Source organism: Acanthochromis polyacanthus, chromosome 3 (assembly GCF_021347895.1).
Source record: "Acanthochromis polyacanthus isolate Apoly-LR-REF ecotype Palm Island chromosome 3, KAUST_Apoly_ChrSc, whole genome shotgun sequence".
Classification (NCBI taxonomy): Eukaryota; Metazoa; Chordata; class Actinopteri; family Pomacentridae; genus Acanthochromis; species Acanthochromis polyacanthus.
In genome coordinates this window covers 30,054,422-30,068,093 of record NC_067115.1, presented here as the reverse complement: position 1 = coordinate 30,068,093, position 13,672 = coordinate 30,054,422, and the positions used below count along the sequence as shown (strand labels likewise).

The 13,672-nt window shown below is 38.5% G+C and overlaps 1 protein-coding gene across 1 annotated transcript in view; it reads left to right on the top strand.

Annotated features, from left to right (window-relative positions):
* Positions 1-13,672, top strand: part of rnf150a (ring finger protein 150a) — a 31,715-nt gene that overhangs the window by 8,349 nt on the left and 9,694 nt on the right. The window contains exons 2-6 of the mRNA XM_022202576.2: positions 7,178-7,428; positions 10,441-10,512; positions 10,669-10,751; positions 10,866-10,962; positions 11,052-11,262. Coding sequence (XP_022058268.1) covers positions 7,178-7,428; positions 10,441-10,512; positions 10,669-10,751; positions 10,866-10,962; positions 11,052-11,262 — 714 coding nt within the window. The remainder of the gene's footprint in view (positions 1-7,177; positions 7,429-10,440; positions 10,513-10,668; positions 10,752-10,865; positions 10,963-11,051; positions 11,263-13,672) is intronic.

Genomic DNA, 13,672 nt, shown 5'->3' with positions numbered 1-13,672 from the left:
AACACATGAACAAACAAAAGCCCTTCGAAAGAATTTTTTTTCAACTTGGTAGCTCTGGTTTCCTAAATGTTGTGCAGCAGTCAGTCCTCATTACCGGGATGTCTGAGCTGTCTGCAGCCTCTCCTCGCTCATGGACTCGCCTCTGTCAGGCAGTGACATTTAGCCTGCAAACACCGAAGGCTTAGGAGGATTCATGTTCATTAGAGGAGGTTTTTAAAAACACTACCCTCTTCATCTCGATGCATGAAGTGACACTTTGCTCCAAGGCTGAGTGAATTTTTTTTTTTCTGTCTCTGAATGAGGATTTGTCTCTTGGAAGTATAATTTCTCAAACATTTTTAAGTCAGAATAAAATCTTTGCCATAGCAACCAACTACTAATCTAATACACATGCATATACACAGGTTGGGGACACCCAGACAAACTCACACTTTTATTCATGTGCTAACATAACTGCACAAGTGGTTTTCTAATCATCAATCAGCCTTTCAGCACCATTAGCTAACACAATGTAGCATTAGAACACAGGAGTGATGGTTGCTGGAAATGTTCCTCTGTACCCCTATGGAGATATTCCATTAAAAATCAGTCATTTCCAGCTAGAATAGTCATCACATTAAGAATGTCTAGACTGGATTTTTGATTCATTTAGTGTTATCTTCACTGAAAAAACTGCTTTTCTTTCAAAAATAAGGACATTTCTAAGTGATCCCAAAACTTTTGAAGGGTACTGTACATACATGTCCACTACAAATGTAAAATATATGAAATCTGTTAATCAGTAAAGCAGGAGACTAAGGACCTACATGTCATAAAATGTACGTAGTGAACAGAGGAGAGAGCAGAGACTATTGTGGGGGTTGAGTTTGCAACAGACACCATGACAATTTATTAGTTTTAAGCTCCATATTTCCTTAAATATATGAGTGTTATAAGTCTTAGTCTCACTCTTGGTAAGAAAGGTAATACACATATTTCCCCCACAGGCTGAATTAATCCTCTAGTGCAGGGGTGTCAAACATGCGGCCTGTGGGCCAAAAGTGGCCCTCCAGAGGGTTCAATCCAGCCCAGCGAACGACTTTATAAAGTGTAAAAATTACAGAGAAGACAACAACTGCAAATTGTATATTTGTAAAACTATAAATTTAAAGTAATTTCTAGACCATGACAAGTTGTTTTGATCATAAAGTGAAATACTGGATTGCTCATTGTTCTTTTGTGCCTCGTTCATGTCATATTTTGTCTTTTTTTGTCTGACTCATGTCGTTTGTCTCATGTTTTTGACATTTTGCTTCTCGTTCTTGTTGCTTTGTGTATCCTTTTTGTCTTATTTTTATCATTTCTGTTTCACTGTATTCGTTGTTTTTTGTCTTGTTTTCGCCCTTTTGTGTCCGTTTTGTCTCGCTTGTGTCGTTTGTCCATTTTTTGTAACATTTTGTCTTGTTTTTGTTTTGTTTTTTTGTCATTTTGATCATAAAGTAAAATAATAGATTGTTACGTTCCAGATACCTTTAATTAAATGTTCTGTGTCTTTATAGACACTCTGTGATCTGGAAATTGTAATGTTTAAATGTCTCGTTTTTTTGTAATATTTTGTCATGTTTTTGGGTTGTTTTGTTTGTTTTTTTGTCTGACGTTTGTCGTTTGTCTCATGTTTTTGTCGCTTTGTTTCCCATTTTTGTCCTTAAGTGGGGTTTTTTTGTCTTGCCTGTGTTGTTTGTCCATTTTTTTTGTCCTTTTGTTTCTCACTTTTGTCATTTTTTGTGTCGTTTTTGTTGTTTGTCCATTCTTTTGTCATTTTGTAACTATTTTGTCTAATTTTTCTCTCTTCTCTTTTTTGTTTGTTTCTCATTTTGTCTCGTTTTTGTAATATTTTGCCTTGTTTTTGTTGTTTTTTTTGTCTGACTTTTGTAGTAAAATACTGCATCATTCAGTTCCAGATACCTGTGACTAAATGTTTTGTGTCTTTGTAGACGCTCTGTGATCTTCAAGTTGTAATGTTTAAGCGATAAACTGAGGCATAGTGTTGTTGAACTTCAGTTTATTTTTATTCAGAAATTTCAGGTTGTTCATGATGTTTTGTAAAAAGGTCATTCCTTAAATGCGACCATTTTCAAAACTGAACTTTTTTGCAGTAAAACAAACAAAAATATTTTGAATTGTGGTTATTTATAGGTTCATATGCTGTGATTTTACTGGTAACTTGAGATCAAATTGGGCTGAATGTGGCCCCTGAACTTTCTAATGAAAGATTCTGAAACCTGAATATTTGCACGATGAATCCACATCGTATTCTCTGCTGTGTGACCGTGAGGTTTACCTCAGTGTGTGGCTGCTGATAAAGATGTAACCAGTTAATTCTGTGACAGTCTGTGCCTCGGGGTTATCCACTGAGCAGCAGACCTAGATCCTCCTAAAGAAATTAAACACTCGGCCTGACCAGGCTGCCGGCTCCTAATTTAACCCCATTCAGTATTAATCCCTCCTTGCTTCCACATTTTGGCCGAATGGGTCTTAAAAAAAAAAAAAAACAGCGGCTCTTTTTTCAGCCTCAGTCTCCTACGTTGCCCTCGGGTTTCAGAAGCAGCTATTTTTGTCTGCTCTCACTGCGTCACAGAAGAAGGAGATAAGAGTCCAGGCTTAAGGAAAACTTCCATTCCCTAATATGCCATTACTTATTTCTGTTAACTGTGAAATTCAAACTGGCCATACATGGGTGTATTTCAATTTCTGCAGTTGTCTGTTTGACATGGTGTGATTTTTATCTTGTGTTTGCAAAGGCAATAGTTGCATCACAGGGATTTTCCCCCTGCGCCATATGGCCCTGCTTAATAAAACCATAAATCTGCAGGCCAGGAGTGTGTTTCCAAGGTTATACATGTGAAAAAAAGAGGTTCATGAAACAGCACACACGTGCACGCCGACTGTCTGGGAGTCTTCAGTGTTACCGTGTGCCTTTCATTTCTGCAAACTCAACCAAAAGCTTATTAATATTTTAACGTCAGTGAGAAAGAGACTAACTTGGATGATGAAGTGTGACATGAAGCTGACCAGACAGAGGTGTTCAACTGTATGTGACCGTCTGTCTGTTGTCCAAACACCAGCTTTTGTTCCTCGCAGTGTTTGCTTTAGAAGCTGCAACATACATAAAATCACTGTGAGGCAGCAGCCGCCTAATACATGGTTTTACCTTTGTGTTGAGAGTAAAGTAACCGTTAGCTGGATGAGCATTGCCTCCAATCAATGACTTTAGATCTTCAGTATTCCATTTGCAGTGTAAAACGCTCATACATGCGTGCGCTGGTTCTTACGTAAACACAGAAATGAAACTGCTCAGAGGAATTTTACTCAAAGTTGGTCATATAAAAGGTAGCAGCTGTGCAGATTTTACAGCAGACCCGTTACATAAAGAGATTAATGAGACCGACAGCAATAATGCATTACAACTGCACTCTGCAACTGTAGCGTATCTGGTGGATGCAAAGCCTCTAACTCCTCGTAAAGATGTCCCGTTTTTGTGAGCGTTAGTGCCTCTGCGACAGAGTCACACCAGCATGTACTGTTAAAACTACATGTCTGCTGTGCTCTGTGCTTCAGAGGTGCTTTTTGTTGGTGACAGGTTGGGTAAAAACAGAGTTTATAGTTGGTGATGGAGAGCGATGCACTGTGGGGAGCCTCCCTGACTGCATGCAGCCGTAAACAGGCAGCAGAGGGAATATGATGTAACAGCGCTCAAGCTGTTGAAGCACTTCTGGAATCATCAAGTGACTGCTGTATGGCTGAGAGAGTAGAGCCTCGTTATTCCCTCGCTGCGTCTGCAAACTACTGAGTCGTTTAGTCCCATGTGTCACTCCGTCATTACATAAACACCAAAAATGACAAAGTAGAACCAGATGGATTTTTAATGTCGGATATCAGTGTCCATTTTTAGAGTTTAAAGTCCTCGAAACCTGTGTTTAAGTAACTTTGTTTGCCTTTAAATATTCAGACATAAATAAGAAACTGTCAAAGTTACACTACCAGTCAAAAGTTTGGGGTTAGCGTTTCAGCACCATTAGCTAACACAATGTAGCATTAGAACACAGGAGTGATGGTTGCTGGAAATGTTCCTCTGTACCCCTATGGAGATATTCCATTAAAAATCAGCTGTTTCCAGCTAGAATAGTCATTTAGCACATTAACAATGTCTAGGCTGTATTTCTGATTACCTCAATGTTATCTTCATTAAAAAAAACTGCTTTGCTTTCAAAAATAAGGACATTTCTCAGTGACCCGAAACGTTTGAACAGTAGTGATTATTTTGGAGGATAAAGTGCTTTTTTTTTAAATCTCAGCTGATCTGAATCATCAGACCTCGTTGTCCATCGAGCAATGCTGTTGGAAAGATGAGCAACAATCCCAAAACTGTCGTCTTTTGATCAAAATGTTATCAAATCTTGATTCTGCCTGGACATTCAGTGATGTCACCTTTTTCCCACCGAGCCGTGCTTATATCGAACCAGGAACAAAAACACGAGAAATCATCAGACCGCTTCTAACTTAAGCTCTTTTTTCTGTTGTCATTTAAGAACTTCTCACTCATATTGAGGCCCTGATTGGATAAAAGACATTTATTTGGTCTTTAAAGTGTGATTACCTCCGCCAAGGAGGTCATGCGATCGGGTCCGTTTATTTATTTGTCTGTCTGTGTGCGTGTCTGTGGACAGGATTTCTCGGAAACTACTTGTCGGATCTTCATGAAATTTTCACCAGAGATGGATCTTGGCCCAGGGAAGACTCCATTCAAATTTTGTGTTGATCCGGATAAGGATCTGGATTCTGGATCCGGATTTAGATTTTCCCTTGTTGCAAAAAAAGATCTTGCTTTACCATCCACATCTTCCCTTGGCGGAGGTCAGAAATCTCGGATTGCTCTTGTTCTAATCATATTTTTTGCATGATCACACAAAGTTTAATTAAAATCATGTAAACGTGATGTTTCAATAATGAACAATTGTCCAAAATGACTTAATAATAATCAGAAAGACTCACAAAGTCTACAAAATTGCAAAACACACACTGAACCTGACAGGCAGGTGTTTGACAAGACACGAACCTGCCCAGTGTTCTGCCAAGGACAAGTAAAAAGATAAGATAAAATAAGTAAGATCAAGAAAAATGAAAATAAAATACAATTTTAAAAAACCTGAGGGAAATAAAAGCAATCTCTGAGATTAAAAAAAAACAGTATATAAACATAAAGTTTAAATGCCACAGTAATAAATAGAGCTAAGAAATAAGATAGATAAATAGAAATAAAGTGCAAATGTCACTACTTATTGAGCTCAGTGATGGCGACAGGAACAAAGCTGTTTGTCTTGCACCTTGGGACTAAAAACCTCCATCCAGAGGGAAGAGTTCACCTCATAGAGGATGGGAGTCATTATTAAGAATTAATAAAATCGTCCTCTGTACCTGTTTAGTGAACGGGGAGGCTGTGATTCACCAACTGGACCGTCTCACTGTTTCGTTCAGTGACGTCTGACAGAACCATGCCACCAAGCAGAAAGATAAAACAACCTCACTAAAAGAACCATAAAACAGAGTCCAGATTGTTCGGTCAGTGTGGAAATGTGTCTTCTGAGGCAGTGAAGGCACTGATGGGCCTTTTTGCTGACAGACTTGCATTTTTTTTTATCAATTTTTTGTCCTTATGGTTCCAAAGTATTTATATGATTGCACTTGCTCTATCTCTAAACTGTATGTTTTAGTTTACGGATAGATTTAAGTTCTTCAGAAGCTGCAGCGGTAGCAGCTGCAGTCGTAATAGTAGCTGCAGGTCTGTGAGCTCGATGTGCAAAAGCTTAAGTGTCACGTCAGGAGACCGAGCTGCAGCACAGTGTGAGCTCCGTCTAATCCCCAGAAGAATCACACTCTGTAAACACACAGCTCTTCCGGGATATGTTTCATGTACGGGAGCGCAAAGATGCTCAGAGACTCTAAAATTCTTCATTGTGCACGACAAGAAAATCAACAGATGGTTGCCGACAGGAAGCCGCTGACACCGGGAGCGAAGCTTTAGTTGATCTGTTCTATCTAAGCTTCAGCAACCGACCCAAGGTTCCCCATTACTGTCCGTCTGAACCAGTGGAGCTTCAAATACCCCTGAGAGCGTTGTCATTTCTGCTGTGAGGCTGTGTACTCAGGAAACATGCAGATTTTTAACATAAGCCTAATAAATTACAGCTAATTGTGTATATTGTGCTTGTGCCTGGCAGTCTTTTTTTTAAAGTCTGGGTTTATTTTCTTTGTAGAAATTTGCCCACTTGTTTGTCGAGTTACCTTTAAAAAAATTTCTTACATTTTGACAGTATTAAGTCTACAGTTAAAATGTATTTTATTATCAGTTAAACTTTTGAAATTTAGTTAGAAAATAGGGGGAAAAAGGTTGCTAAAATTGAGTCACAGTGGTGTATTTAAATATCCTGTTAAAGGTCAAATAAGCCTTTATTAATGCCCCAATGGGGAAACTTTCAGTGCTACAGCAGCAAAGATAGAGCAAAGAAATTAAGGAATGTAGTACAAAATAAAAATAAACCAAATATATACATAAGTGCTAGTTCTAAAAATAACATTATTGCGCATATCAGTAACACTGCACGGATATTTTTGATTAATACAAATTCTGATAAGGATTATTATACCTAAATAGAAAGCCAATGAAGTAGTGTATGTAGAAAAAGAAATATTGCAGGATGTGTTTATTCCACGCTTTCGTTTTATCTCAGTTTCATGTCAGACATAGAAAATCATCGCATCCTGATTTCAAAAGAAAATGTTCAGCATTTATTTAAAACATGAGTTAAACATTTATGTAGAAAAATTGTTAGTGAAAACATTTCAACCATGAGTAGATGAATCAGCTCAGTCATGACAGCTCGAGTTATAATATAAGTATACATTAAAAACTTGCAATAATTAGTTTTTGAAGTCTTTTTATTTACTATAACTGTTCAGTGACATTTCCTATAAATTGTGTCTCACTGAAGTCTTTTTTAAAAGCATCCTCCACAAGAAAAAAATCTCAATTTCTTCTTTTTAATTCAATTATATTTTATCCTCTTATGAAAAACACTACAGAGTGCTGCGTACGTACAGTAGAGTTGGCTGAACTGGTGCTTCCTGTGTTATTGTGCAGATACAGGCGACGTCGTGGCCATCATGATCCCGGAGCCCAAAGGCCGTGAGATCGTGTCCCTGCTGGAGCGGCGCATCATGGTCATGGTCCACATCACCATAGGAACCCGCAACCTGCAGAAGTACGTGAGCAGGACGTCGGTGGTGTTCGTCTCCATCTCCTTCATCGTCCTCATGATCATCTCCCTCGCCTGGCTCGTCTTCTACTACATCCAGAGGTTCCGCTACGCCAACGCACGAGATCGCAACCAGGTAGGACCGCGTGCACTTTCTGTACTCAAAGGACGCTGACTGCAGCTTGTAGCTCTGTAAGGCTAAGAAAGGCCAGAATTATCCTGACAGCTGGCCGAACGGAAACATAGCAACCCAGTGAACCATCAGCCGACTCGACTCTCTGGCCCTTTGAACCAACAGTGCAAATAGTTGCTTTTGCTATCTCTTTGTTATGAATGGCCTCCTCTGCTGCTCTGCTGACGTACATTACCATGTCTGTCATAATGGGAGCCTCGGCTGTGACCACAGTTGTTTCACTTTTAATTATGTTGATTTATGTTGTAAAAAGAATTCAGCTGTATTGGGCGAATCTGTTTCCAGTTTATTTCCCAGGCAGCTTAGGAAGGTAAAGCACACTTTAAGCATTTCAATAGTGATGGGGTGTTTGATAAGTACCTTGAAAAAAAAAAAACATCACGCTGCTGCCAAACTGGAAAATGTTTGTCTGAAACAGGTGGAATCATCATATTTCTGTCCTGAAACACAGTCTACATGCACAATTAGCTCCTTTTTTTCACACATTTGTCTCTTTGTATGCATTTGGGTATGCATGACCATCTACACAAATGCATCAGTTGTTAGTTTTTTAGAAATGAGTATTTCATCCTCTGGTCTGTTTTCTTTTATTGTTGGCTGGAAGCATTTTCAAAACCGGTTATGGCTGAAGATGGATAGTCTGTCTACTGGCCAGATTTCTTATACTTAAAGTAAAAGTAACCGTGTAGAGTACAGTTTGTCCTTTAGATCGGGGGTGTCAAACTCATTTTGAGTCACATTCAGCCCAGTTTGCTCTCAAGTGGGCCAGACCAGTAAAATCAGAGCATAATAACCTACAAATAACCACAACTCCAATTTTTCCTTTGTTTCAGTGCAACAAAGTACATTCTGAAAATGTTCACATTTGAGGAATTATCTTTTTACAAAACATCATGAACAACCTGAAATTTCCGAAGAAAAATAAGTTCACTTTCAACAACATTATGCCTCATGTTATCATTTAAGCATTACAATTTCCAGATCACAGAGTGTCTATAAAGACACAGAATATTTAATCAAAGGTATCTGGAACTGAACTATCTAGTATTTTACTTTATGATAAAAATGACAAAAAAAACAACGAAAACAAGACAAAATGTTACAAAAATGAGACACAAAGCGCAAAAAAATGGACAAACGACACAAGCGAGACAAAACAGACACAAAAGGGCGAAAACAAGACAAAAAACAACGAATACAGTAAAACAGAAATGATAAAAATAAGACAAAAAGGATACACACAGGCGTAAACTAACCGTGACGTCACTCGTTGGTTTCAACGCCGAGAAAATGAAGCCCGGATTTTGCTACTTCCTGGTCGCCGTTTTGGATTTTTTGGAGCCAGTGACGTAAAAAGCGTCATCAAACAGACTGGACCGGAGAGCAACTCGGGGCAGGATTGGCTGAGGACTCTCTTATCCCGCCCACGTTTTACCACAGAGGCTTCTGTTGCTGTCTTTCAAGTATAGCCACGCCCCCTGACTCCGCCAACTTTAACGATTTATTTAAAATTCAGTATTGATTTATTTTAAGATCAGCCACCTGATCTCTCATTTTGACCATGAAAACTAACGGGAAAAAAATCCTGAGCTATAGAAAATCAGTCTATCAAATTTTATTTTTTCCAAAAATGAATTGGGGTCTATGGAGCAAAAGCTTTTTGGAGCCAACCCTAGCGGACGGCGTGATATTGCAAGTTTTTGACTCTTCCGGGTTGGCTTCAATTCTGGAGCCAGATGCTACGTCCATTATATATACAGTCTATGGATACACAAAGCAACAAGAATGAGAAACAAAATGTCAAAAACATGAGACAAACGACATGAGTCAGACAAAAAAAGAGACAAAATATGACACAAAAGAACAATGAGCAATCTAGTATTTTAATTTATGATCAAAACTACTTTTCATGGTCTAGGAATCATTTTAAATTTATAGTTTTACAAATTTACAATCTGCAGTTAATGTCTTCTCTGTAATTTTACACTTTATAAAGTCATTCGATGGGCTGAAATGGACCCTCTGGATGGCCGGTTCTGGCCCACGGGCCACATGTTTGACACCCTTGCTTTATATTGATTTTCTGTTTCCTGGTTGTTCTAACTGTGACCTGTGGTGGTGTTTTATTTGCTTGACGTACCGCAACAAGTGATGCTGATTCTCTGCTCAGTTAGTTTTCATTGCAACAAGTGCAAAGACCGAATTCTCACTTCAGACTGCAGAGCAAAGTGATCTTTTCAAAATTTCATTCAGCAAAGTAGCTTTTCTGATCAGTTTAACCTTTAGATGCATAAGTGGGGTCAAAACCCAGACCCACTAAGACCTGGTGAGGTCGTTTTCTTGTAACGTCTTTGTAATGGAACGTTTCATATTCCAGCTATTCCTCAAAAAACATGTTTTTGATACAATTCCATTAAAATTGTTGTTACCTTTTATACTTTTAAAGAATTTGTATTACTACTCCAAGCCCTTTGTCACTGATAATATCACACAAGAGGTGATGCAAACTTGCAGCAAAAGAGTGTAAAAAGTCAACAAAATGGATGTTGACATTCTTTTACTTCTGTTCTGTGTAATATTCTTCTTTTTTAATTATCAAAATCTGTTATGAAATGGAAAATGAACATATTTGAAACATGAAATCATTCTTGTGTGGACAAAAATATAATACAAACAATAATACAAATGATTATTCTTAACCAAAATGACAAAAATGGCATAAAAACACACTGATTCTTATACAGGTAATGATTTGTCCCACTTATAGCAGAGTGTGGGGTCCAATCACTGGAGCATCTAAGGGTTGAGTAGAAATAGACCGCTTACTAAGACTGCACTGTAAACTACCAGACCAGTGACAGACCTACAGGCTGCTTAGGGTTTTCTTTTGAGCACTGTTATAAAGATCCTGGCCATGTCGGGATTAAAGGAAAACCTTTTGTTTCGTATCTACAGAGGCGTCTGGGAGATGCTGCCAAAAAGGCCATCAGTAAGCTTCAAGTCCGGACCATTAAGAAAGGAGACAAGGTAAGTGCAGCTCCCCACACTGCAAATATTACACATTTACTGTAAACTATCCACACAAACAAACACTTACAAATAACTCATTTGAATCACATTATGTGAATGATACTGGACTTATTTAAACTGCATTTCTGTCCATCTGTCTTGTTTATGTTTAAGGAAACAGAGTCAGACTTTGACAACTGTGCAGTTTGCATTGAAGGTTATAAGCCCAATGACGTTGTAAGGATATTACCATGCAGGTTTGTGTACTTCACCTTTGTCGCTTAAACATTAAAGTTTCGACACGTCACTGCATTTTAGCAGCCACTGGTTTTGATTATGCGTGTCTGTGTGCCACTACTTTGTTTCATTAGACATGTCTTCCATAAGCACTGTGTGGATCCTTGGCTACAGGACCACCGAACGTGTCCGATGTGCAAAATGAACATCCTCAAAGCCCTGGGAATCCCAGTAAGTTTGATTTTAATCTGTTCTCTTTGCCTCATTTTCACCCTAAGCTACATAATATACACAAGAGCATGTTCTTTGGTTGGTTCCAGCTTAATGCAGACTGCTCAGACGAGGTTCCTCCAGACTACGAGGCGTCTGTCGGGGGTCCACCCACCAACGCCATCAGCGGGGCGAGTGACATCACAGTTAACGAGAGCTCGGTGGTGCTGGATCCCGCAGGAAGAGTGATAGACCTGCAGCAGCTGCACCCCGATGCAGAGACGACGCCTCAGGCAGGAGAGAGCCACGTCATTGCCAGCAGTACGTCCACACCTTTAATATGTGATTAATAAACGAACAGCAGGCTGGAACTGTGGTGGAAAATACTCAGCCGCTCACTTACAATACCGTTCAAAAGTTTGGGGTCATCCAGGCAATTTCATGTTTTCCTTGAAAACTCACACTTTTATTCATGTGCTAACATAACTGCACAAGGGTTTTCTAATCATCAATGAGCCTTTCAACACCATTAGCTAACACAATGTAGCATTAGAACACAGGAGTGATGGTTGCTGGGAATGTTCCTCTGTACCCCTATGGAGATATTCCATTAAAAATCAGCAGTTTCCAGCTAGAATAGTCATTTACCACATTAACAATGTCTACACTGGATTCATTTAATGTTATCTTCATTGAAAAAAAATGCTTTTCTTTTAAATATAAGGACATTTGTAAATGACTCCAAAGTTTTGAATGGTAGTGTATGTACTGTACTTAAATGTGGTTTTAAGCAGTTTCTAGAGTATTTGAACTTTTCCTATACTATACTTCAGCTCCTTTACATCTAAAGGGAAAATACTGTACTTTTTACTACACTACAGAAGTTATCATTACCTTTTAGGTTAAGATTTTATAAAACATTTAAGCGTGTGTTTAAGTGTGTTATGACCCATTGCAAAAGCGCATCCAAGAGCTGTCACCAAAGACAGATTTCCTTTCCAAAATTAGCAATTTTTTTTAATGAATGTCTAAACTGTAAGAAGTAATTTCACTAAAAGCAATGAATTATTTTATGCAGCTGTCAGAATCACCTTTACATAGAGTATTTTTACTTTGTGTTATCGGAATTTTAAACATGAAAGTTCAATGTTAGTTCACTCTTAGAAAATCTGTATTTCAACAGGGGTTGTTCGCTGCGTTCTCTTCCTTTCTGTGTAAATGTTTTTATTCTGAGGCTGGAACCAGGTCAGCAGCCATCTGGTCAGTGTTTCCATGTTTGGATCCTTCTGCACAATGCGAGAGGAAAAAACTGCAGAAAGTCACAAGCTTACCCACGTAACTTCACACATCCAATTCCATTCTAGCACCTTATGCAGTCGCCTCACTGCTGCTTTACAGACTGAAACACCTGCGAGCTATCGGCGCTTAATAGTGTGTTTCTGTGTGTTCGTTCATGCACATGCTCTGACACGGGTTCTGCTTTTTTTTTTTTTTTGCAGCTTTACCTCTGAAGCCAAAACTTCTCCCCAAGACAGTGAAGCAAGAGTTTTTGCAGTTTTCTGTCACGTTTTTAGCACTTTACACTGATCGAGAAATTAACCGGGAAGGCATTTTTATCTGCTTGTGAGTTTGAACTTTTATGATTTGGTGTGCAGTACTATATGAGTCATTCCAGAATTGGAGGACATTTGGGCTTCAGATTTTTTGAAAAATAAACCTCTTTTACAGTTTTCTGCTCCATATTCACCAATAATAGGTAACCCTGCTCTAATCACAGTAACAGGGTTGCTAATCCATGCTAATGTTAGCTTTTTCTCAGCAGTAGAAGCTAGATATTTAGCTAGCTGTTACTGCTGACCAAGAGGACAAACTGACTGATGGAAAACAGTCAAAAGAATGAGTCTGATCCTGATAATATGAGATAGAATGAGACATTCAATGAAGGCTGATAATGTTATGAAAATATGAAAAATGCAAGAGAGGACATAGCTTTGCTCTACACATTCTTTAGTTACAGTTAGATGCCAGTTCCAGTGTTACTTGTGGTTCACAGTTTTCTTCTTCTACCAGCTAAAAAGGTTATGCTAACAAGGTTGTTGTGCGACACATGGATAATGATTATTTTAAATATTATGTTGATTAAAAAAATGGTCCCACAATTACTAGAGACATCAATGATACAAATAACACTAAAAAGGAGATTTAAATTTCATTTTAACAGTTTTATTTGAGATTCAATTTGGTCATCAGGGGGGTGGAACAAAAGAAAAATGTCATTTTAGCGGAACTCCAGACTTATTTGATATTTTTAAAAATATTTTCAAACTATCTTTACTCCTAGTTACCTCCGCCAGGAGGTTATGTAATCACCAGAGTTTGTCCGTTTGTTTGTCTGTTAACAGCATAACTCAAAAAGTCATGGACGGATTTTCACCAAAATTTTACAGAATGTCCGGAAGAGCGAAAGTAACAATCGATTAGATTTTGGAGGTGATCTGGATCCAGGATTTTTTTGAGTCCAGACAGAGTCCTTCAAAAAAATCCTGGATCCAGACGGTGATCCGGATCACCTCCAAAATCTAATCGATTGTTACTTTTGCTCTTCCGGGCATTTGGTGAAAATCCGTCCATGACTTTTTGAGTTATGCTGTTAACAGACAAACGGACAGACGGATGGCCTGGCGGAGGTATGCGCTCTCCGAGTGCTTTTCTAGTTTTGTTTTGTTTTTTT